General features: G+C 35.6%; 1 protein-coding gene across 1 annotated transcript in view; it reads right to left on the bottom strand.

Annotated features, from left to right (window-relative positions):
* The window catches only part of Gycalpha99B (guanylate cyclase 1 soluble subunit alpha 2), a 1225856-nt gene that overhangs the window by 14658 nt on the left and 1185277 nt on the right, over nucleotides 1–25921 (bottom strand). The window contains exon 11 of the mRNA XM_069832137.1: nucleotides 3075–3229. Within this exon, the coding sequence (XP_069688238.1) occupies nucleotides 3075–3229 (155 nt within the window). The remainder of the gene's footprint in view (nucleotides 1–3074; nucleotides 3230–25921) is intronic.

The raw sequence follows: 25921 nt of genomic DNA, 5'->3' as shown, positions 1-25921 counted from the left end.
GTAAATTCCTTACTAATAATCACTACATACGTCGTGTATAACAGTATAACTGTTAACACAGCTATGTCATAGTTTCGTCATTACTTCATTACGAAAGGTAATACCTGAATATCTGAGATTCTCTATTGCATCCGGTAGAGCGCTCTAGTGTGCCATGTTAAGAATCGATAGTACAACTGGCTCTGATCGATTACCACACTATATTTTGGTCAAAGAGTACAAGCTACAGCAATAATTTTCTACTTATTCTATGCTCTTTGGTGTGTTCTTCTGTGGTTACAAGGCATCCATCATCATAAAATGACAGTCGATACGAACAGCTGTTAGAGGGGCGGCCATTTTTTCTCTATATACAACGCTTAAACAAGGGGTTTCGTGTATATAACTACTGCAAAGCAATTCCCATTGTATACTTACAGATTGTTTATACATCCATCGCTTATGCATGGTTTATTAGTAACGTTTTCTGTCTCAACGCTGCATAAGTCTCGTATAAAAACTATACACGGTTTATTAGTAAGACAAATATTATATAGGTAGGATAAGTTAAAATTAAGCTTATGTGTGAAAACTGGAAATGTAATATAAAATGCGGTAAACTTGCCATAAAAATTTAAACCATAATATCAGCACTATTTGTGACTCAAAATAATAAAGGAAATACCGGTTCTTAAGAAATGAAAAATAATTAACTTCATAAATCAATGTCTGTCATATTAAAGTTTAAATCCTCCTCTTTCTTATTTTCAAGTTTACCTCAGCGGCCTAGTTTACCCCAATTTGCGGTATGGAAAATAGTTAATTTCTCAGGAAAAAGGGAGAGGAGTTCACCACGTGATGTACCCTACGAGATATGCCCTACAATTTTGAAGCTATTAATTTTGACTCTTCTCACAGGAAATATAGAGTTCCAATGATTCATAAATATATTTAGGAATGAATTGAATTAACCGTCCACGTACGAACAATTATATTATTTCAAACCATGATACGTGATCAGGGCCATGATTCAGTTGTAAGGAGCAGAAAGAATTGTTTATTCCGAGCTTCTGAAACTTTTAGATTAACTGCTTGTGAAATTCTTCTAGGATTCTAAAGTAAAATTAATAAGAATCATATACACTTACTGTATAGCATAAAAATATAAAATAAATTACGCAAAACTCGCTTTCTGATGTGTTATCATATGTAGTCTGCACACTTTTAACTTGCCTGCCGCTAGAGGGCTACTGTCGCGCCAGCTGTCAAATGTTGGCATATTTTATACGTATGACTTGCGTGACTGTATGTATTAGACTGTGCATCTGTGTTTATGTTACGGTTATGTTTAATTTTCATTGTAAATGGGCCTTTACTCTGTACTAATGGCGATGGGACAAGATGCCGTTTGGTTCTGTATTTTTTTTTCAAAACAGTGCTCCACCATATTGGTTTCGGAGATGTGGACAAGGGCCACATTGGAACTGCAAGCCCAATACGTCCCACATTTGAAATGTTATTTTCGTATACTCTAAGATTTTTTGGATCTGTAAACCAAACATATTATGCAAGAAGAGAACGAGAGAAATATAGTGGTGCCAATAGCTGAAAAATGTAATTTTTGTGGACAAGGAGCTGTTTGGAAATGATTGCCTCCAATGAACTTAGGACAGGCCTGCAGAACTCGTAAGAAGGGGAAATATGACGTCAGCCTCACTCCACTTCTATTGGGAATGATCGACTTCCGCGTAGAGTTATTTGCCTTCTCTTGTCGTCAAAGGTCCATCAGTGGCGGCATGTAATTTTCAAAAAGGATTGTAATAAATTCATTATTTTTATAATGCGTTATCTCGTTTCAAGGTTTACAATTACGCTAGATTTCCTGTCGGTAGTTTCTTTGAGATTTCTTTGCACCTAGCCTGCTTTAGATTTTCGAAAACTTTCCTCCTATCATCACCTACGGAAACATAAATTTATAGCATTTAAGTAATGAACCTTGAAAGTCACTATTAATTTCAATTTAAAATGAACACAACGAGTGCCGTCCTTAATTTTACAGTATATAAATAAATAATCAATATACAGTTCGTAATAATGAATTTACCCGAAAGTTTGTGCATTCCATAATTCTTAATATTGACTTTGTTGAAATGTAGTTTAATATTGAAATGACGAGTGGAAATAAATTGGATGGGACACAGTAAACAAGCAATTCTTTCGTCTTCAACAACAAAATAATCATATTCCCATTTCCTTTGGAAGTAGTATTCCTTCACGGGTTTAGATTTTGCCATGTGTCAGTTCTTTTTAAACTGCAGTATGCGTATTATTTGTTTGTTTGTTTACTTATTTACTTATGTATTTATTTATTTATTTGGCTGGAGTGCGTTACAATGTTGAATGACAGCATTGACATCCGGTCGTATAGCTATCACTTACTTATCAACGTACAATTTATTTATCGTCCTATTATTAGTAAAACCAGTTAAGACCAGTAATACAAGTTTTGTAAAAACAGGAATTAAACATTTATTAATGCACGAAAAATCATAATAATTTATTCAAATAAAGTAATTGGTTTGTTGCCTGCAAGCAACATTTCGGACTTATTTCATTTTAGTAGAATACAGAACACGGAAAGACATATCAGGGACTGTACTTAACTTATTTTACACAAAAAGTGGATTTAATCGGCTTTACTAGTAGTAGGACGATATAGGTAGATCTTCTTACATTATTAGCACAAATGCGTTTTAAAATTTATTTTACATGTCTTTTAATTTTTTTATTTCCCTCATTCATTTTTCTCTTACTTTCTAAAGGTATGTTCCTAAGGATTTTATTATCTTGATAGCGTATTGTATACCTGCCGCCGCGAGAATGAATGTTAATGCAGCCGAGCGTAACTAGAACGTCATGACCGCGCTGGTAGAAAAGGTGGGTGGGGTAAGAAAGGGGAGTATAGCAGTGCTCTCAGGAGCTACAGTTCTGCAGGCCTGACTTAGGATAAAATACTATCAAATATTAGATTTTAGCATCACGCTTTTGACTACCAGTGCGGCACGATTCCCATGTTTTAGGAAGATCATACTCACTCGTAAGTAGTTGGACTGGTGTTTGCCTTGAGCGGTTCGCTGCCCGATTCGAACTTGTTCGCTATGGTGACGTTGTGTCCGAACAAGCAGTAGCGAGGCATCTTCTTGCCCACAACGCCTGCCAGCACGGTGCCCGTGTGAAGGCCGATGCGCATCTGTCAACACAAAAATATTACTTACTAAAGTAGTCTATAATGGGTTCTATAACATTATCGGATTCACGAGTGATAAAGCAATTACTTAATCCATAGATCATTCGTCTGCATGTTTGGTAGTCATGACTACATGAAGATTTTGCATGGAAATTGATATCATACATTTTCTCAACTATCCAATATCCAACTCTTCAATACTTATTACTAGACTTCGTGGAATTGCCACGAGAATCGTAAGGTTTACTGCGCACGCGGTATAGACTGTATGAGAAAGGGACGTGCAAAGGATGGAATATGCCTCTGAGATTTGTTTAAATTAAATAACGTTCATAGCGAGCTCTTATCTGTTGTGTTTGACAAACAAAGCGTGGAATGAAATCATCTCCTGCAACAATCAACATTCCTAATTATGTGTTGCAAGATCTCTCCTCCTCGTCCATGTTAATTTATTCTCTAATAATAACACTGATATGCTGCCTAGCAGTTCTCAGAACTTGAGACGATACTATTACGAAAACGGATCACGGATACACCACACAGCGCTTAGAAACACGAGCAACCAAGAATTCTTAAAAACGATAACGTACTTCTGAATGATATAATTGATTTAGTTTTGAAATATTTAAAAGTTCTTGTAAAACAATTATTTAACTAAAAATACTTCAAGATTTATGTGTTTAAAATATATTTCTTGAAAATATGTATTTACATAATTTTTTGGTGAAAATATGTGTTTTTATGTAAAATAAACTTCTGGTTTTAAACTTGAAAGTTCATGTTCGGAATTTTTAACTTTGTTAATTGTGTTTTATCACACGCAAAAAGAATATTTAATTACATAGGAATCCGCTCCTTAGTTATAGAACTCTACCAATAAGGCTAAATTCATGATAAATGATTATGATAAATTAACCAATGAGTGTCATAATTATCCATGGCCACTGCAATGACATTATGCAGGAATCATAAATGAGTAGAAAACAGATTCGTGAGAGATTTTAAGGCAACGTGCTCATGGAGAGAGCAAGTCCAAATGGATAGTGATGCCACCCGAACCACACGTGACCAACTTCACAATTGCTGCGGTTATGGAGAAGAGAACAGCGTTATGGCTGTGTTGTGTGTATCATATGACATAATCAAATTCCAAAGCTGAGTGGACATGTATTAAGTTACCCAGTCAGAACACACTAGATAAACATAGCAATGTGACTCAAATGTCGAATAGCCATATTCATGTCTGAAATGAAACGCTTCTTGAACTGTAAGTGTTCTTGTTTGTTCTATAACTAAACAAGATCGATTATGCGATGCGCATCTGTCAACACAAAAATATTACTTACTAAAGTAGTCTATAATGAGTTCTATAACATTATCGGATTCACGAGTGATAAAGCAATTACTTAATCCATAGATCACTGGTCTGCATATTTGGCAGTCATGGATACATGAAGATTTTGCAATGGAGATTGATATCATACATTTTCTCAACTATCAAATATCCAACTCTTCAATACTTATAAGTAGACTTCGTTGAATTGCCACACGCACCATGCAATCAGGTTGCCTATGTACGGTAGTATAGAGGAGGTGAGCGACCGCCCGGTCTCGTAGTATAAGCAGTTCATGTTAAGAAATGTGACCGGTCCAAATAGATAGAGCAGCTACAGCTAATGTATACCTATGTAAGCACTTGCTTTTGCATTACTGTGGTTGGAATAGTCAAAGCTTAACATCTGTTCAGTGCAGACAAGAATTCAATCAACCATACAATGAGAGTGTTGCTGTTCCAAACAATTGCCCCTGGAATACCCTTACCCCCGCAGCCAGTCTTGACCCGTTGGGAAACGTGGTTGGATGCTGTCAATTATTATGCAGAACATTACGGCAAAATAATGGAGGCAATTGATAAATTGGATAGCATAGACAGTTCCGCTGTTGGAGCTGTAAAATCATTGCCTTTTGAACAGCTATTGGAAGATATTATGTTCATTGATTCTAATTTTAAAATCGTGTCCAAAAGCATCATCCTGTTAGAATCGTCTAAACTACAACTCTCAAATGCCTTTAATATAGTGGATGAAGTATCACAAACTGTTATCAAAAATAACAATTCACTAATTTCAGAAAAAGTGAAACGTAAGTTGAGAAACATTATTGCTAAAAATTCTGCCTATTCACAACTTCGTATTATAAATGACGTACTATCAGGTCACGACAAGACGTCTGAAGTTGGTGTACTAAAAAGTAGTGAATTTCCGTTCTTCAAATATGCACCTATTACATCGTGTGATGTTGAACGTACATTTTCCCAATATAAAAACTGTTTGAGTGACCATCGGAGGAGGTTACTTTGCAGTCGCTCAAAATGTACGTAACTCTTCACTGCAATGCACATATTCAAGGATGATGTGAGTATATTACATTAAATTTTAAGAGTTAATATATCTCATTATAAAATAATTGTATATTTACATGTATAGACATTTCCTACTTCAATAATCATTCATTATATTTCTTGAATGCAGGATACAGGTTTTATTGTAACCGCAGTATACTGCACAGTGTTTAGATCAGAGGCATACTCCATCCGTTGCAGACCCTCTTTCATACAGTCTATACCGCGTGCGCAGTAAATCTTGCGATTTTCGTGGCAATTCCACGAAGTCTACTTAAATAAGTAAGGAGCTGATTCCTATGTAATTAAATATTCTTTTTGCGTATGATAAAACACAATTAACAAAGTTAAAAATTCCGAACATGAAGTTTCAAGTTTAAAACCCGATTTTTATTTCACATAAAAACACATATTTTCACAAAAAAAATATGCAAATACATATTTTCAGGAAATCTATTATAAACATATAAATCTTGGAGTCTTTTAATTAAATAATTTTTTTACAAGAACTTATAAACATTTTAAAACTAAATCAATTATATCACTCAGAAGTACGTTATATTTTTTAAAAATTCTTGGTTGCTTCGAGTTTCTAAGCGCTGTGTGGTATATCCGTGATCAATTTTCGTAATAGTATCGCCACAAGTTCTGAGAACTGCTAGGCAGTATAACAGTGTTAGTATTAGAGAATAAATTAACATGGACAAGTAGAAGAGAACTTGTAACACATAATTAGGAATGTTTATTGTTGCTGAAGATGATTTCATTCAACGCTTTGTTTGTGAAACACAACAGATAAGAGCTCGGGTATGAACATTATTTAATTTAAACAAATCTCTCGCCTCTCGCTCATGTCTATCAAGTAAGGCAATACATCTTGTTGTGATTCCCTGTCATCGGGCTTCGTCAATCGATATCCTTCAAGATATACTGAAAGATGGTTGTTTAAAAAACGATATGGCTTTCCTATTAGCAAATTTAAGCTTTTTGTGTGACACCATAAAAAACTCGTAACATCCAAAAACATCTGAAACAGGGAGGTGCGTGCCGTGGAAATTAAACTAGACTCGCTACCAGGTTCAGAAGCACAATTACTAAGGGATAGATTCCAGAATGAGTTTGGGAAAAACAGTGGATATAAAAAAATGTGTAAAGTTGCTCAAGTATTGGAGGGTGTGCCTGTAGGTGAAATTGACGGTGTATGTGTTTGTGACATTCCTCTCTTTAAATATGCACGTCTGACGTCCTGTGATGTGGAAAGATCGTTTTCACAGTATAAGTCGTTGTTCAGAGATAATCGGCATGCATTTGTGATGGAGAATTTGGAGATGACCTTTGTTGTTCACTGCAATTCTCGGCCAACTACTAGCACTCAAGTGTGGTTGATGAGTAGGCCTACCTAGTAACATTTTTTTTCAAGCTAAGTAAGGTATTTTTGTCATATTTAAAAATATATTTTTATTTTTAGCACATAAAAATCCGCTCCTTACTTAACTTATAAGAAACATCAACTATAATAGGCATAAGCGTCATGCATTACAGGCGCTACAGTATGTTCAGTGTAGGTTAGTCGAGTGTGGCAAAACCGAACTTCGCTGTGGAGAAGCAGGTCTGTTATGTTAGTCCAAACTTGCCCTTTGAAGTTCGTTGCCCTCTCCTATCTTTTCCTCCCATCCCATCCTTCCATCCTTTAGCTGCATAAGAGTTGTAGAACAAATCTTGTGAAGTCTTATTTAGTTGTAAATACAGCAGGGGCGGCCCGTCCTTATGTGCTACGGTGCTACAGCACAATGATATTTTTTGCTCAAATAATGTATTTGTAATACCACCACAGTATCTGATCTGCCATTTGACAATTTCCCGTGGTTATGTTCATGACGCGTAATAAAGTGTTTAGTCTTCGCTCTTCGCTCTTTGGTGCCTCAGGGGGTTCGTTGTGCTACTCTAAACTTACATGAGAATGTAGACAGTTAATGCGCATGTGCGAAGCTGAAATAACTGCTCTGATTGGCTATTTTAACGCGGGGAAGTGCTGTAGTAAGCTTCAGCACAACACAGCTTGGAGATTGCAAAAGTAAAGCGTAAGGAAAGAATGCTTGTTTGTGGACGAACTCGGAACTATGTACAATGTATTTGGTAATTCAAATGTTCGACTGCTGCTGCCATCTAACAGTTTTTTGAGGTACCTCCTGAATCAATCAGCAAGCGACGGAAAATTGAATCCCAGAAAATTGATGCCAAGGAGGTATGTAACCGTATAATTCAGGAAACTACTTATCGTTTCCAATCTTTAAGCTATCTAGACGCAACAAAATTGTTAAACAGCGAATTTTTTGACAATTTTTTGCATAAATTTTTCTGAACGCGAACTTGAAGTTGCTGTCAACAGCTATACTGTACTGAACAAAAGAATGTTAAAGACACAACTTGGAGTTCTATACGGAAGATCCGACTTCCGAAATATAGATGGCTGTTCAATTGTTACAAAACATAGTCTCCAACAATTCACGGGATCCATTCTGTGAAGTAACGAAGTTGTTAAATATTTTGGTTACAACTCCAATGACCACTGCTGAGCCAGAAAGATGCTTTTCTTGCTTGAAAGCATAAAAAAGGTTTTTAAGGAACACTATGTCCCAGGATCACCTCACTGCTCTTGCAATACTGTCAATAGAAAAGAGTTTAATGTCCAGGATGGAGGGATTTAACGTTTAACACCAGGGTAATTGACAAGTTCTGCAGTAGGAAGGAACTCCATATTTCGTCACTAGGAGAGTCTCAAATTAAGATAAATGCATATAAGTGTATACAGTAGGCCGATATAGAGATTGTAGCACACTCATTATTTTGACCACCAGCCGCTACTGAAATACAGATCATTTTATTATAAAAATATAATTAAATTTTCACAGAAATATACATGTAAGTAAATCACAATCTCTATTCACTATACTAACTACCGACACAAAGTATAAATTACATTTCTGACGCAATATTCAAATAAATCATAAGCTCTCTGTGACAATAGACATGTGACCATAGGGATGATGAAAGTATTACAACATGAATACATAATATAAAATAAATTACATAAGTACCGATATACAAAAATTAACGATTTAATTTTCATTACTGCACACCATTAGCCTATATCTTATACAGGGACATCATTTTATTTTTACTTCAATTTTTATTGTACCTGAGTTTTTGAATGTACTTCACTCCCACCCCTTCTACTAATGAAGTTCAACCGTCCTCCACACAGATCCAAGACCGCATATGCAGTCATAGTAGCCTTACGCTCATAGTAAACAGTACGTTCCAAAAATATGTTCGCGTTTTCCAGTGACGAAAGAGCTTTCAATATTGAATCATTTTCGCACAGGTACTGTCGTCCATTTGCCTACGTCGTATCCCGGTTTCCCCCACCAGCTTTTATTCGCCAGCTAGTGGCTGGGCTGTCTTAGCTCTTTTCTGAGAACATTAATTCTTGTTAGGAATTGGACGTCTACGAAATATTATACAACTGTTTAAAATAACTTAAATAAAAGGGCTTCGTTAAGTAATTAATTGTCACGTGATTTCCTCCCTTTCTACGACCTTACGACATAACCACTTGGACGGACAGTAGATGGTATGTCTGAGTAATTTTATCTTTTCGGATCGGACAGAAGTGAAGATTGAATTTACAGTACGTAAGGTACTCTTTTATAGAGTAGGTACAGAATTATTTCAACATGCGTTACTAGTACGAAGAACGAAACTGGTAATTGGGATTAGGTACAATAGTCTATAGTGCGATAATATGCACATTGGAACTGAAGCCTGTATCAAAATGAACGGTCACCATTAAAAGAAATGTGTTTAAATATCCATATTATGATTATTTTTCAATTTAACTTCATTCTCTATATTGTACGCTAATGTGCTGTAGACAGTATAATATACACTGCATTATGAATACGTCCACATGGACAGCTCAGTTCGTGAGTAAAAACACTCATTGTTAATACAGTACTGTATTTTGATGAAACAAAAATCTAATGAAAGTTATCAAACTCAAAATCGCGATATTTCCTAGTTTACGTAAATGGATGAACTACTTTTCTTCCCTCCTATACCTAGTAAAGTGATTACTTTGTTTATTACGCCAGTATCATCGAACTCCAGTCGAGGAAGGGGGTAGCAAACGACTTTGATCCAGAGGTATAGGCAAGTTAATATTAAAAATCTTAGTAAAAATAAAATGATGTCCCTGTACGTTTTAGGAACGTTTGGTTTATATAGCGTAACAAACAACTGCCAACCGCATCAAAGTTTGATAACGCTATCTTGCAAAACAATAACACAATTCCGCAGGTAACGTGAGCCATTCAAACGGGCCAACTTGCCCATGAAATATATGCCTCGAGTGATAGTGTTTGGCGAGTACTGAGGGAGCAGCAATTACATCCCTATCACCTACTACAGCTGCAAACAATAGGGACCAATTCAGTTCTGTCAATTGTTTATCCGGCGTTATACTACTGTACCGAACTTCCTACAGTTTGCACTATTCACAGATGAGTTCTGTTTCACCCGTGATGGGGTCTTCAACAGCCGCAATAGTTATGTCTGGAGTGACGAAAATCCATATACTGTACCTCAGTTGTGTCTGGTCATCAGCAACGATTCTCTATCAACACGTGGGTTGGAATCAGGGGCGGCTTTTGGGATAGTGCCAGTGTGCCATGGCACCACCAATGAAAGAAACAAAAAATAATATCCTGAAAAGCAGTTGTAATAGTTTATTTCTACACATTTTATTTGTATTTCATCTGAACGAGCACGCGCACAGATAGGGATGCACTCTTGCAACATTTTTCCGAACGTTGGAGCCACTTCGTTGTGGCACTGCCTACGTCCATATAACACTGTACAAAAGGCTACTGATTCTAGTTTATATGCGTTTCTTATGGCAGACTTTGAGCCGAATTCAATTTGACTCAGTAGTTAACATTCCGCCCGCTAGAGCGCAGTAATGCATAAATTTCGCTAGATGGCATGGGCGGCACTGATAAAGCGCATTGTTATTTTAAAACTCGCATATCCCTTAAGTGTCAGTGCTACCAAAATTATCTAAAACAATTTTTAAAGAAACGTTTCTTATGTAACATTTTTCATAAAAATCAATAATAAGCGATATATTTCAATTTATTTAATTCGGGCCTCCTTAAAATCCCCTTTTAATAACTTATTTTGAATGCCATATAGCCTAAAATCTAAGTTAGAACTAACTTAATTTATATTTATGCTCGACCATGCCGAAATGTAGTAATTATACACCTGGTAGCAGTCCTTTAATGCATGTCATTAAAGTACACCTACCCATTAAAGTACAGGTGTTCAGCCAATGACAAGTCAGCTTTGTACCGTTATAAAACCGCAAGTATCGATTATTCTCGGATATGCAATCGAAAGAGAATTCGCGAAAAGTCACGGAGGCTGGAAATCCAATACTGTCGCAGAAGGTTATGTTCTGTTACTATAATAATAAATTCAGTTTGTCATCTCGTTTTTCAATGTCGTATTCAATAATCAAGGTTATATCAAGTTTAACGGGATTACATCAAGGTCAATGACATTATTGTTCCTCGGAAAAAATCAATACTTTCGCGTCTGCGCACATCTCACAATTCACGACCTAGAACAACTTCACTTCCGATTTTGTCAGATACAAATAAAATGTATACATCTGAATGATTTCAAGTTAGAAATATGGTCGAGCATAAAAAGTCGTATGAAACTTGCCTATAATGGTAATTAAGACGCTCGTATGAATATTATGAAACTCGCTTGCGCTCGTTTCATAAATATCCATACTTGCGTCTTAATTACTATCATTATAGGCTCGTTGCATAATGTACTATTTCATGTTAATTGAAATCGGTTCAGCCATTATCGATTGGAAAGATAACAAACAACCAGACAGACAGACAGACAGACAGACAGACATAAAAATAAAAATTTCAAAAATGCGATTTTTTTTATCTCAGGATGATTAATTAACTATACATTTTAACACTAATATACTGTTCTTAGAAAAGCGAAAAGTACCAGAAAAAATTTTTATTACAGATTTATTATTAGTATAAATTAAAGTTAATAATAATAATAATAATAATAATAATAATAATAATAATAATAATAATGATTTTTTATATATATATCTACACATTTCAGAATACACACACTACTTGACTTCCTCACTATAAAAAAAAAAAAAAAAAAACACCCAGCGAACCAAACGAATACAGCGGAAGACGCAAGACCTCATCAGTTCTGAAGTTGGTTCCCGAGCTGAAACTAATTAACTAGGTATTTATAAACTTAATTCAATATTAACACGTGAAAGTAAATAACTATATGTGTTCGCGTAGGCTTCCGCGGCTGGTGAACATGGTGTGTGGTTAAGCTTCAGGGCTTCTACCGCGTTGTCTTGGTGTTATTGGCTGACGTTTCGACCGCTGTGTTGTGGCCATCTTATGAGGGCCAGTATTTAATATGAATACTCCCCTTCATACAGACCTCAACCGGATTGGACAACGTAGGACCAATCAGATGCCAGAAGGAGAACCTACGATCTATCACAGCAAATACTCCCCCCCCCCCATCGAGACTACTATATACAGACTGTTTCAAAAATACGGGGCATAATTTCAGGTATGTATTTCCCACATGTAGACAATCAAAATAGTTCATTACAACATGTGTCCGGAAATGCTTAATTTCCGAGTTATGGCATTCACAACATTGAAATTCACCGGAACGTTTTTCTTTCCGCAGGTCGTTGTCATTACAGAAGATGTTCAAAATGTCCACCTCCTACTTGAATACAGACCTCACATCGATGTCTCATTGACCTGCGAACACGATCCCAAACTCCAGGAGTATTGCGTATGTCCTCAGAACATGCCACAATTCGATTCCGAAGGGATTCCAAATCAGGCACTGGAGACGAATAAATCAGATTTTAAATGGCCCCACAAGTAGAAATCGAGAGGGTTCAGATCAGGTGTACTTCTGTACTTCTGGAGTTGTAGATCTTGGTCGTCCCCTTCCCAAACCAGGAGAGTTAAATTTTCCATACTCGCACAGACGGAAATGGAGACGTACAAATGTCTTCCCATCTTGACATTGTCGCTGTGGGTACCTCTCCTGGTACAAACGACGAGCCAGCGCAGCATTGCCGTCCGCCTTACCATACATGAAGTGTATCTCTGCCAGCTCTTGATTTGAATACATGTCGCACAGTCTAACGCCTACACAACACTGAATGTAACCTTCGCCTCGGAATGAACTGTCAGAGTGCCCTCTTAATGTCTCCTTTGACGGCAACGACCTGCGGAAAGAAAAACGTTCCGGTGAATTTCAATGTTTTGAAGGCCATAACTCGGAAATGAAGCATTTCCGGACACGTGTTGTAATGAACTATTTTGATTGTCTATATGTGGGAAATACATACCTGAAATTATGCCCCGTATTTTTGAAACACCCTGTATAGATAAGAGCTGGCAGACTATTTCCTTATCCAACAACTGCTCTGAAGATGGCCACAACACAGCGGTCGAAACGTCAGCCAATAACACCAAGGCAACGCGGTAGAAGCCCTGAAGCTTATCCACACACCAACTATATATTATACTCCTGAATAACAATATTATAATGACAAAAAATTGTTGCAAGAAATGTCTGATCAGAATGATACATTTACATGAAATGTGCAACAGCGTTTTTGATCATGTAAGTGAGTACTGGCATGTGAAAAGTAAAACAGAAGAAATTTTTAAAGCACAATAAAACTACTCATATGGAATTTTATAGAAATAGGGGAGACTCGGGCAAAACGAATAACTCGGGCAAAAAGAATAATGCCTATTTCTTAGGAACGCCAACAGATGGCGCTTTCTGCTATGTTGGGGAAGAATCCCAATCTGATTTTGCTGCTGGAACTGACTTGTCGTCATTCTAGCTAGTGACAGAAGAAGTCAGCGTGTGTTTGAAGAAAATTGACTGTTTTCTTAAAATATTTCAAGGTAAGAGAAACATATGTACAACATGCAATACTGAAGAAATTTTTTGTTATGTGATATTAATATATAGGCGATACGTTTACTTCTAAAGTGCCGTACTTACGAAGAAGATTATTGACATTTGTGTTTGTATAATTTTAACCCTCGGTCTATACCTGGGGTCTATTGTGACCCCACTCCTTTATTTTTTACAAATGCATATGTAAAATGTTGACATAACTCTTTCATGTTCCAGATATGCTATTTGTGAGCATTTGGCTACAATTATGTTACATTGTCATGATCCTAGTATAAGCGGTATAACATTATTTTTCATTTTTATCACATGGGGTCAGCAAAGACCCCAGGTATAGAGTACGCAATACTAATTTTTATAATGAATTTGTTACTTGGTCTCGCTCTTGGTGTATTTTATGACAACAGCGGGACAAATACAGATCTAATATTGATAGTTCTTGAACTGGGATGCACTGTTGTGAGATATTTGAAAATTTTTAATTAACTGTTTTCAGTTTGCAGTAGATTTCTGATGAAGTAAGTCGGTTTGTCTCTCTCTTTATTATAGATAATAATTTATAATATTGATTTTCAGAAAGGTTATAGCCTTAATCATGCTCTAAAAGACGCAGACCACAGTGATAGTGAATGTGACAATGATTTCATATTCGAAAGCGACGGCGGTGTTGCGGAAGTAGATGTGACAGGAAGATATTCAAGTTGAAGACGAAATAGATATTGATTCTATTGATGCAGATGATAATGTCAATGTATTAGTGACACATTTACTTACATCAAGAAATGGACAACTGAACTATGCTACTCAGCCATCACCACAGCGTAAGCAACATCCTAGAAATATTGGCTATACACAAAATACTCTTGTGGCCGCTTATGTGCTGAAAAGATTCAAAGCCGTCTTGTTGTTGTCAACACTGCATAATTCTTTTGACATAAGTGAATGTGAACACAGAAAATGAGAAGTAATACTCCTCTATAATGCCATAGTCTGATGTGGAAACGCTTGAATAAATACCAAAATACATAAATTATCCAATAATTATCCTTACAACTTCCTATTTTCAAGGTAGTTGAAAGAAATTTATCCGGGGTCGAAAAAGACCCCAGGTATAGAGTACGTTTTTCCATAGCAGATATAGACCGACGGTTAAATGAAAAGCGAAATGGTGTCTGCAGGCAAAGTGAATAGGGCAAAGTGGATATCTTATCCACTATACAAGTGTCAGCTGTACTTTTGTATATATTTGTCTATTGTAATAGAGCGTGTTAGATCATTGTACATAGTGGAGGCATTAAGTCACACTAATTAAATTATAAATCAGTAACACTGATCTTAATTTTTACTTAAAAAGGTCGTAATGTGTTTTCAGATGGTTTAATTTTTCAAGAGGAAGATGGAACAAGCCAAATGGTCTGAAGAAGCCATGAAGAAAGCACTTGAAGAAATAAAATCTTCCAATCATTGGTTCTGCTATCTGGCCATACAACCTTAACGTGTTTTTTGATGAAGATTTTGCTCCAGATGAACTTACAGATCGCCCACTTGAGACAGAAATCAGCGACACGACAGCTGGCTCAGATTTAACGAATTCTGCGGTGCCAGCTTCTTCAGAGGCTGAAGAAACAGTTAATGCTCACTCAGAATCAACTACCTCTGTGATGTCTTCATCTTCAGAGATTGAAGAAATATTGAATACATCATTACACTCAGATTTTCAGTTCCGATTACACCAAAACCCTCAACATTGTCAGCAGGAGAACCCAAGTCACTTCTTTTGATTTAGACCAGTGCCAAAAATGGATGCTCGAAAGATACGAGGTAAACGAATAAAATGTCAGTGCTCTGAAGCTTTTACATTTATACCTATTAAAAACGTTGAAAGAGAAGTAACTTATGGGCAGGAGCAAAAGCAGAAGAAATCCAAGTCTTCAGTGCCAGTGGAACGTCGACTTGTTCAAATTTGTATTTTGTACTAATCTAACGTGCTGTAAAGGGCTGTACTAACATTTCTCATCGTCTCATATGACTCATTAACATCGTGTTTATGTGTTGATTTAATTTTATTATCAGTGAATGGAAATTAAATAGAAAGGTGAAAATATTATAGTGATATTCACTTTGCCCGCATACCCGGCCAAAGCGAATAAATAACTATATTTTCTTTCTCAAATCATATCACTGTCCGTAGGTACGAGAAACGAATTGCTGTTTTTTTTTAGATATGTGGACAACATGTGTCACAAAAATGTTACGCAGTTTTTATTTCGGGAGCACCAAAATACAGCCAGTGGCAGTGTTTATTCTTAGCTTATCTGCTATGAACGGGTTTCCCCTACGTTATCGTTCAGTGACATAATTCATTTTATAATTTTAAACTAGAAACTGTAATTTACATATACTATGTATCAGCCATGCGCAGCCGGGGCAGATCTAGCCTTCAAGCGAGGTGCGACAGTGGCGCAGAATATCTTTTACGCGTGTGTCTGCATGATATTCTGAGATTCTACGTAATTATTGCACCTCGTCTGATGGCTAGACCTGCCCCGGCTGGGCATTCTTGCTATTATATTGACTATTACACTTTTACTACGTCATACTACTTTTGACCAATAAAACGGTACGAAAGGACGTATTTCAACCAATCATGGCTGCTTATCGCACAATTTTATCGCGTCCCTAGCATTTGTTTAATTTTATCGCATCCCTACCATTTGTTTCTTTGTTTTGCCAACATTTGAAACTGCGCTGGTCTGGAAGTCAAATATATATATATATAAAATTACAAACCACTCCAGTCGATGCACAGCAGTTTCAAATATGACTCGCATTGGCATTCAAGAACAAGAATTAATAAAAATCACTGATCATACCTATGCATCTTCTGAAATCCTATTTACAAATAAATGAAGAGCACCATTCGGAAATCCTGAATAAGTTGAATACACCATGTAGGCATAAATCAACAAGTTTCACTTCCATTACGCACACGTCCAATATAACATCAATTGAACCACCAACCACATTCAAATTTGAAAATTGTACATTCAATAATTATTCCTTTTAAAATTATTCATGTTTATTTTTTATGTCATCGTCGTTAATTAAAACTTTTCTAACACTTGTGTATATTAGTTAGGTTATGTTATAGCTTCTGCTATATGATATTATGGATAGTCACGTATCAGAGATTGTTTAATACTAAGATTTATTGAAAATCATCTGTCAAGTGACGTTGATTACTGGGATCCGGATAATTGTAGTGGAATGCAACTGTAACTCACTACTGCCATCTAGCATGCATCTAGCGTAATATTTGTAATGTTGAGATGGTACAATAATACATTTGAAGACAGTTGTATTTTCGTAAGTCAATTAATATTTTATTGTATTGGAGTACTTCGTTACTTCTAATCTTTGTATACTTTCTTCTAATCGTGTAATAGTCAATTAAATCCCACTCGAGTTTTGATTTTCTCTAGATAAATCAAAACCTCTAGTGAGATTACTGTTGACTATTACACTTTTACTACGTCACACTACTTTTGACCAATAAAACGGTACGAAAGGAGTCTTTCAACCAATCATGGCTGCTTATCGCACAATTTTATCGCGTCCCTAGCATTTGTTATATTTTATCGCTTCCCTAGCACTTGTTTATTTTTATCACTACCCTAGCATTTGTTTCTTTGTTTGCCAACATTTCAAACTACACTGGTCTGGACGTAAAAAAAAAAAAAAAGAAAACAGAAAATTACAAACCACTCCAGTCGATGCACAGCAGTTTCAAATATGACTCGCATTGGCATTCAAACACAAGAATTGATAAATATCACGGTCATAGCTATGCATCTTCCCTGAAACCCTATTTACAAATAAATGAAGAGCACCATTCGGAAATCCTGAATAAGTTGAGTAGTACACCATACACCATGTATATCAACGAGTTCACTTCTTTTACGCACACGTCCAATATAACATCAACTGAACGACCAACCACTAAAACATTCAAATTTGAAAATTGTACTTTCAATAATTGTTTCTTTTAAAATTATTCATGTTTATTTTATATTTCATCATCGTTAATTAAAACGTCTCTTGTTCATTTCATCATTCCTAATTAAAACTTTTCTAACACTTGTTTATATTATTTAGGTTATGTTATAGCTTCTGCTATATGATATTATGGATAGTCACGTATCAGAGATTGTTTAATACTAAGATGTATTGAAAATCATGTGTCAAGTGACGTTGATTACTGGGATCCGAATGACTGAAATGGAATGCAAATATTTCAATAAAAATGAAACTGAATCAACAAAGCCTTCTTGACTAGTAACCGTCCACAGAGTTCAATGAAGATTCTATAGTTGGCACAACTGATAACAAGAAAACAGCTAATCATAGCACACTAGTGCCATCTAGCGTAATGTTGAGATGGTACAATAATGCTTTTGAAGACAGTTGTATTTTCGTAAGTCAATTAATATTTTATTGTATTAGTATTTATTTATTTATTTAACCTGGTAGAGATAAGGCCGTGAGGCCTTCTCTGCCCCTCTACCAGGAGATTCCAACTATAATATGAAGAATAAAATTACAATTAGTATTAAATTTACAATTACAATTACAAATAAAATTGCAATTAGTACTAAATTTACAATTACAATTACAAATGAAATTACAATTACTTACTTACTTACTGGCTTTTAAGGAACCCGGAGGTTCATTGCCGCCCTCACATAAGCCCGCCATTGGTCCCTATCCTGAGCAAGATTAATCCAGTCTCTACCATCATATCCTAACTCCCTCAAATCCATTTTAATATTATCTTCCCATCTACGTCTCGGCCTCCCCAAAGGGCTTTTGCCCTCCGGCCTCCCAACTAACACTCTATATGCATTTCTGGATTCGCCCATACGTGCTACATGTCCTGCCCATCTCAAACGTCTGGATTTTATGGTCCTAATTATGTCAGGTGAAGTATACAATGCGTGCAGCTCTGTGTTGTGTAACTTTCTCCATTCTCCTGTAACTTCGTCCCTCTTAGCCCCAAATATTTTCCTAAGAACCTTCTTTAAATACCCTTAATCTCTGTTCCTCTCTCAAAGTGAGAGTCCAAGTTTCACAACCATATAGAACAACCGGTAATGTAACTGTTGTATAAATTCTAACTTTCAGATTTTTTGACAGAAGACTAGATGACAAAAGCTTCTCAAACGAATAATAACACGCATTTCCCATATTTATAATAAAATTACAATTAGTATTAAATTTACAATTACAATAAAAATCAAAGTACGAAAAGATTACCTGACTAATTAAAGCTAGATAATTTATCATAGAAAAACAAAGAATATTGTATTGGAATACTTTATTACTTCTAATCTTTATATAGCCTACTTTCTTCTGATCGTGTAATAGTCAGTTAAATCCCACTCCCTCTAGTGAGATTACTGTTTAAAAATTTTAGGGTGAAACATCATTACTGACATAACTTTTTCACATGTAATAAATGCACACATTACATATTAAGGCTAAAGACAAACAAACATTGTATTCATGACTGGCATCGAGGCAACCTTCACAGAAGTTCACATCAATTTTAATTGCCTTGTAATGCTGTCACGATGGAAATATGTGGCATTGTTAGGAAGTTGGCAGTTCGTGTAAGTGAAGAAAAACAATTGGCCTAGTTCAAAGAAAGACATAATCGATCTTGTTTAGTTATAGAACAAACAAGAACACTTACAGTTCAAGAAGCGTTTCATTTCAGACATGAATATGGCTATTCGACATTTGAGTCACATTGCTATGTTTATCTAGTGTGTTCTGACTGGGTAACTTAATACATGTCCACTCAGCTTTGGAATTTGATTATGTCATATGATACACACAACACAGCCATAACGCTGTTCTCTTCTCCATAACCGCAGCAATTGTGAAGTTGGTCACGTGTGGTTCGGGTGGCATCACTATCCATTTGGACTTGCTCTCTCCATGAGCACGTTGCCTTAAAATCTCTCACGAATCTGTTTTCTACTCATTTATGATTCCTGCATAATGTCATTGCAGTGGCCATGGATAATTATGACACTCATTGGTTAATTTATCATAATCATTTATCATGAATTTAGCCTTATTGGTAGAGTTCTATAAGTAAGGAGCAGATTCCTATGTAATTAAATATTCTTTTTGCGTGTGATAAAACACAATTAACAAAGTTAAAAATTCCGAACATGAAGTTTCAAGCTTAAAACCCGAATTTTATTTCATATAAAACACATATTTTCACAAAAAAATTATGTAAATACATATTTTCAGGAAATCTATTATAAACACATAAATCTTGGAGTTTTTTACTTAAATAATTTTTTACAAGAACTTTTAAATATTTTAAAACGTTATCTTTTTAAGAATTCTTGGTTGCTTCGTGTTTCTAAGCGCTGTGTGGTGTATCCGTGATCCATTTTCGTAATAGTATCGCCTCAAATTCTGAGAACTGCTAGGCAGCATATCAGTGTTATTATTAGAGAATAAATTAACATGGACAAGGAGGAGAGATCTTGCAACACCTACCTATAATTAGAAATATTTATTGTTGCTGAAGATGATTTCATTCCACGCTTTGTTTGTGAAACACAACAGATAAGAGGTCGGGTATGAACATTATTTAATTTAAACAAATCTCTCGCCTCTCGCTCATGTCTATCAAGTACGGCAATATATCTTGTAATGATTCTCTGTTATCGGGCTTCGTCAATCGATATCCTTCAAGATATACTGAAAGATGGTTGTTTAAAAAACGATTTGGCTTTCCTATTAGCAAATTTAAGCTTTTTGTGTGACACCATAAAAAACTCGAAACATCCAAAAACCTGTTGTCTGAAACAGGGAGGTGCGTGCCGTGGAAATTAAACTAGACTCGCTATCAGGTTCAGATGTACAAGTACTAAGGAACAAATGCCAGAATGTGTTTGGGAAAAACGGTGGATATAAAAAAATGTGTAAAGTTGCTAAGTATTGGAGGGTGTGCCTGTAGGTGAAATTGACGGTGTGTGTGTTTGTGACATTCCTCTCTTTAAATATGCACGTCTGACGTCCTGTGATGTGGAAAGATCGTTTTCACAGTATAAGTCGTTGTTCAGAGATAATCGGCATGCATTTGTGATGGAGAATTTGGAGATGACCTTTGTTGTTCACTGCAATTCTCGGCCAACTACTAGCACTCAAGTGTGGTTGATGAGTAGACCTACATAGTAATTTTTTTTTCAAGCTAAGTAAGGTATTTTTGTCATAATTAAAAAAAAATATATATTTTTTATTTTTAGCAAATATTTTCGTACTTTTTAGCACATAAAAAATAAATATATTTAAATTTTTTAGCACATAAAAATCCGCCCCCTATCTATAACATACGGATGGATTCAAATCAGGGACGACTAAAATACTGGTAATATAAAAGTCTGTTTAAGTGTATGTCCTGAATAGGTTTCATTCCAAGTCAGTTTTTTTTGTTTTACATTCACGTGCTTACTTTTAAAAGAAGTCCTCGAAGTGAGATCCTTGCTCCTCGTCGTGTCATACAATCTTACTACAGAATCCTTCTCTCCTGTTCGAAAATTCGAGTTACTGTCGAATTGGTTGGCCACGTTTTTTCAAAATGTTCTCGGAGCATTTAAACCCAGGGGCGTTACTATAGTGTAGGCGGACTAGCAAATGTCCAGGAACCCACAGGGTGAAGGCAGCCCACCTGTTATTGTTGCTGTAAATATTATTAATTATTATTATTATTATTATTATTATTATTATTGTTATTATTACCATAATCATAATATTTTTACCTGCCGGTACTGATTTTGTTTTTTGCAATAACATTTATTACGTTTAGCCACGCAACGTTTTGACTTAATTTGACTTTTCGTAATCACATATTTAATATAACAAATAATGCTTTAAAAATTATGGGTTTTATTATTAGAAATTCAAAAACTTTACAGAACACTTCGACATTGACACTCCTTTTTAATCGTCATCTTCGCGCTAAATTGGAATATGCCTCTGTAATTTGGTCACCCACTTGCAAATCATATAGTAATCAAATTGAAAAAATTCAAAAACGATTCTCTAGATATCTGTATTTTAGAAGATATCATTGTTCAGCCCTCCATAAAGAAATTTCGTACAACAATCCACTTGCTGAATTTAATTTAATGTCTCTTGCCAGTCGTAGATTACTTGCTGAGCAACTTTTATTATATAAAATATTCAACGGTCGACTGGATAATAGCGAAATATTATCACAAATCCAGATTAACGCTAGAACCTCACATTTAAGAAATCGTCAATTGTTATATTATAAAAATTCACCAGTGTTAAAAATATGTTCAAATTTCAATGAAATATGTAAAACATGGGATCTAGATTTCTGCATTTCTTACATGGAATACAAACATTTTCTTATCAATATACTGAAAGTAGTTGATTTTATATAATATTGATATTTTTTGCTCTGTCATTTGCCAATTATAGCTACATTTTACATTTTTGGCTATGATATCTATATTTAACTATTTTTCATTTATTTTATTTCGTATTTTTCATTTATATCTATATCTGTATCTTTTACTTAGGTAGTATCTATTTGTCTGTTCTTTTTTTCTTTCCTTTTCTCATTTTCCATTTTAATTTGTATTTACACTTGTATCTGTTTCATCTCTTTTTTTATTTTTTTCATGTTATCTATGTTTTTTATTTTTTGTAAACGAATATCTGTACTGTCTACTGTTCTCCAACCAGAAGATCAACCGTGAAAGGAATGTGCTTACTATTGCGTCATCTATTGGAGCGAAGTAGATAGATAATATTACCGTTATAACGTCAGTTTAAAAAACATGCGCTCACCTACATATGTTATTTCCTGTATGGAGGGATTAAAAGACCAGGAGATTAACAGTGATCTAAAATTTGTAACTAGGGTAGTATAAATATGTGTGTATCAATGTTATTGTTTGTGCTGTGAGAGTTAGCCAATGAAGATGCGTATACCCACGTGTGTGACCTTATGACATCAACATTCATTCACAGCATTACCCCCTGCGTCTCATTCCCCTGAGACTTTCTCGTGGTTGGAGTACAGTATTGTAATTGGGGCTTTGCCCTGTTAAATAAATAAATAAATAAATAAATAAACTTAGCTGCTCTAGAATTTCATGCTACTTATCTGTGTCTTTTTTACCTCAAGAGTAGCCTATTTATTGTTAATAATTATAATTAGGATATTTTACAGTTTAATCCATTTTTATATACAGTATAAGCAAACTGAAAGTTTTTAATGCAACTAGATTTACTCACTGTTTTTAAGCAATGAATAAATGAAGTAATTAATTAAATTAGTTTAATTACACACTATTTATGCCGTAGCTGTGTTTTTATTTTTTCACGTATAAAAGAACACATTTACTTTCCTTCAAATAAAACACAAAAAGGAATTTGTTATTGAATGAATTGTTAATTAGTATGTTAAAAAAATTGTCATCATATGTTCCAGCACAAAAACCAAGAAACTAATTTTACAAATACAAATAATTAATCTTGAACCTGCAACATTTTACATATAGCCTACATGGCAGTTTATACTGTATTTGTTTCATTTTTGTTCACTTTTCAAACAACATGTGGCATGCTAGGAGAAAATCTTCGGGTAGCATACCGCCTCTGGCTTTTTCCCACTTCCGTCACTGTTTAAAATGTGGATTCTCAAATTTATGGAACGGAATATTCTCACATATCAACATCAGACACAAGTCATAATAAAAAGTGGACTGATTCGAAATCATATCACTAAACAATTCCAGATGTTGCATGTTCTTTCAGAGTCACAATGATTTTGTAAATCATAACGCTTATTAACTTCTAAGTTTAACTTACACACTTTACACCACAATATATTTTCGTCCTTGACTAAAAAATAGTCATCTCCGAAGTCTTTTACAAGCACAGACTTTTTTGGCGACATTTTAATGCATTTTCACATCACCTCTGCTAGATCACAACTGAACTCCATAAGAAAGATTTGCTTTTTAAACAGAGAATAGTCGTTCTGTGTCGAAATAACTATGATAATGTAGTAAACAATACAAAACCTGCACCCAGTAAACTTCGAATGAACAGAGTTCCCTTCACGCGACGTATTTCAGTTTGTACACGAACGTAAAGGTACTGTACATCAGTAGAGTAAAGAAATGTCATTATACAGGGTGTTTAAAAAATACGGGGCATAATTTCAGGTATGTATTTCCCACATGTAGACAATCAAAATAGTTCATTACAACATGTGTCCGGAAATGCTTCATTTCCGAGTTATGGCCTTCACAACATTGAAATTCACCGGAACGTTTTTTCTTTCAGCAGGTCGTTGTCATTGCGACGAAGCGACATTCCATACGAGTGGGAAAATTAACAAGCACAACTGTCGTGTTTGGGGTACACAGAAACCTCACAGAATCATTGAACATGAGCGTGATTCACCAAAGATGAATATTTTCTGCGCGTCGTCACAACGAAAACTGTACGGACCTTTCTTCTTCATTGAGACTACTGTGACTGGACATTCATATCTGGACATGTTGGAGCAATGGTTGGTGCCTCAACTTAGACAAGATCTCGATGACAATTTCATCTTTCAGCAAGATGGGGCTCCGTCACATTTCCACAATGCAGTTCGTGCTTACCTGAATACGGAGATGTCTGATCGTTGGATAGGACGTGATGGAGTAAGGGACAGATGTTTCATGACATGGCCACCAAGGTCACCCGATATGACTGCATGTGACCTTTTTCTATGGGGGTACCTAATGGACCGTGTGTTTGTACCACCTTTACCACGTGATTTAGAGGAACTAAAAACCAGAATTCGAGAAGCTGCCGCCACGGTCACAGAGGATATGTTGGAAAGGGTATGGGAAGAGTTTGATTATCGTTTGGACCTCTGCCGAGTCACTCGTGGTTCACACATTGAATCTCTGTAAGGTGTAAACAGAACTTTGAGAGTTTGACTTTAAACTGACGTGTGTTTGAAAGTGCTATCATTAGTAGTTTTTGGGTAATAAAATATTGAAAGTGTTACCGGACTTTTGATATATCCTGTATATATACTCCCATCACTACATACTCTTCATCACTATATTAATAATTCATTGTAACTTTTATTTGTATATATAGGGTAAACTAGGGTCTGTTGGACAGTCGGGCATGTTGGACACTGTAATTTAACGTGTTACCACGCCACTTGTGGGCACCACATTCAGCTAGAAGTCAATGACGGAAGTAGGAACGAGTGGGGCTACTTCCGTCATTGACTTCTAGCAGAATGTGGTGTCCACAAGTGGCGTGGTAACACGTTAAATTACAGAGTGTCCAACATGCCCGACTGTCCAACAGACCCTAGTTTAACCTATATCAGTTTCAGTTTATTTCTATAACTTAATAATGTCCGACAGTCTCTGACATACTGTGGTAGAATTCCAGAGATGAGATAATGCTCTCTAGATGGACTAGTGCATGTGTCGAATTACTGGTTTTATACAGTTTTCAAGCTCCTGGTGTTTTTTTCCTTTCACAATAAATAACAAACACGTCTCATTAAGACCCCGCACTTAAACATAGCACCTGGATGTCCTCTGTAGGAAAGATCTGATACTTGAAATAGTTCTGTTGTTAACATAGCATGGTCGACGCGGAGTGAAGAAGTCCAGAACGAATGCGAAATTGCGCGACCTGAATACATACAGCAACAAAACAAAGTTTTTCCAGCGTAAATGTGACGTTTGTGTAAACATAGAGAGTTTATACACAGAAAAACATCGTCATGTATACTAAAAAAAAAAAAGAAAAAAAGAAAAAAAAATGCGATGCTGGTCTCTCTATAGGGGATTGCCTCAAGGTATACACCGTCATATACTGAAGAAAATGCGATGTAGGACTCTGCATAGGAGATTGCCTCAAAGTATATGATACAAATAAGGACGCTATGCTGCAAACCAAAGGTCGCAGCTTCCTTTCCCGATGGAGTCACAGATCTTTCTTATTGCCTTTCAACTCTGTCTCTAAACAAAATGAGTACCAGAGAGTTTTCCTTCAGCACGTAGAATGCCACTCCTCCTGATAATAGTAATGATTCTTTGCAAAGGTGAGAATATTATCTT

The sequence above is a fragment of the Periplaneta americana genome, chromosome 8 (genome assembly GCF_040183065.1).
Source record: "Periplaneta americana isolate PAMFEO1 chromosome 8, P.americana_PAMFEO1_priV1, whole genome shotgun sequence".
Lineage (NCBI taxonomy): Eukaryota > Metazoa > Arthropoda > Insecta > Blattodea > Blattidae > Periplaneta > Periplaneta americana.
This window is presented reverse-complemented; position numbering and strand designations above follow the sequence as displayed.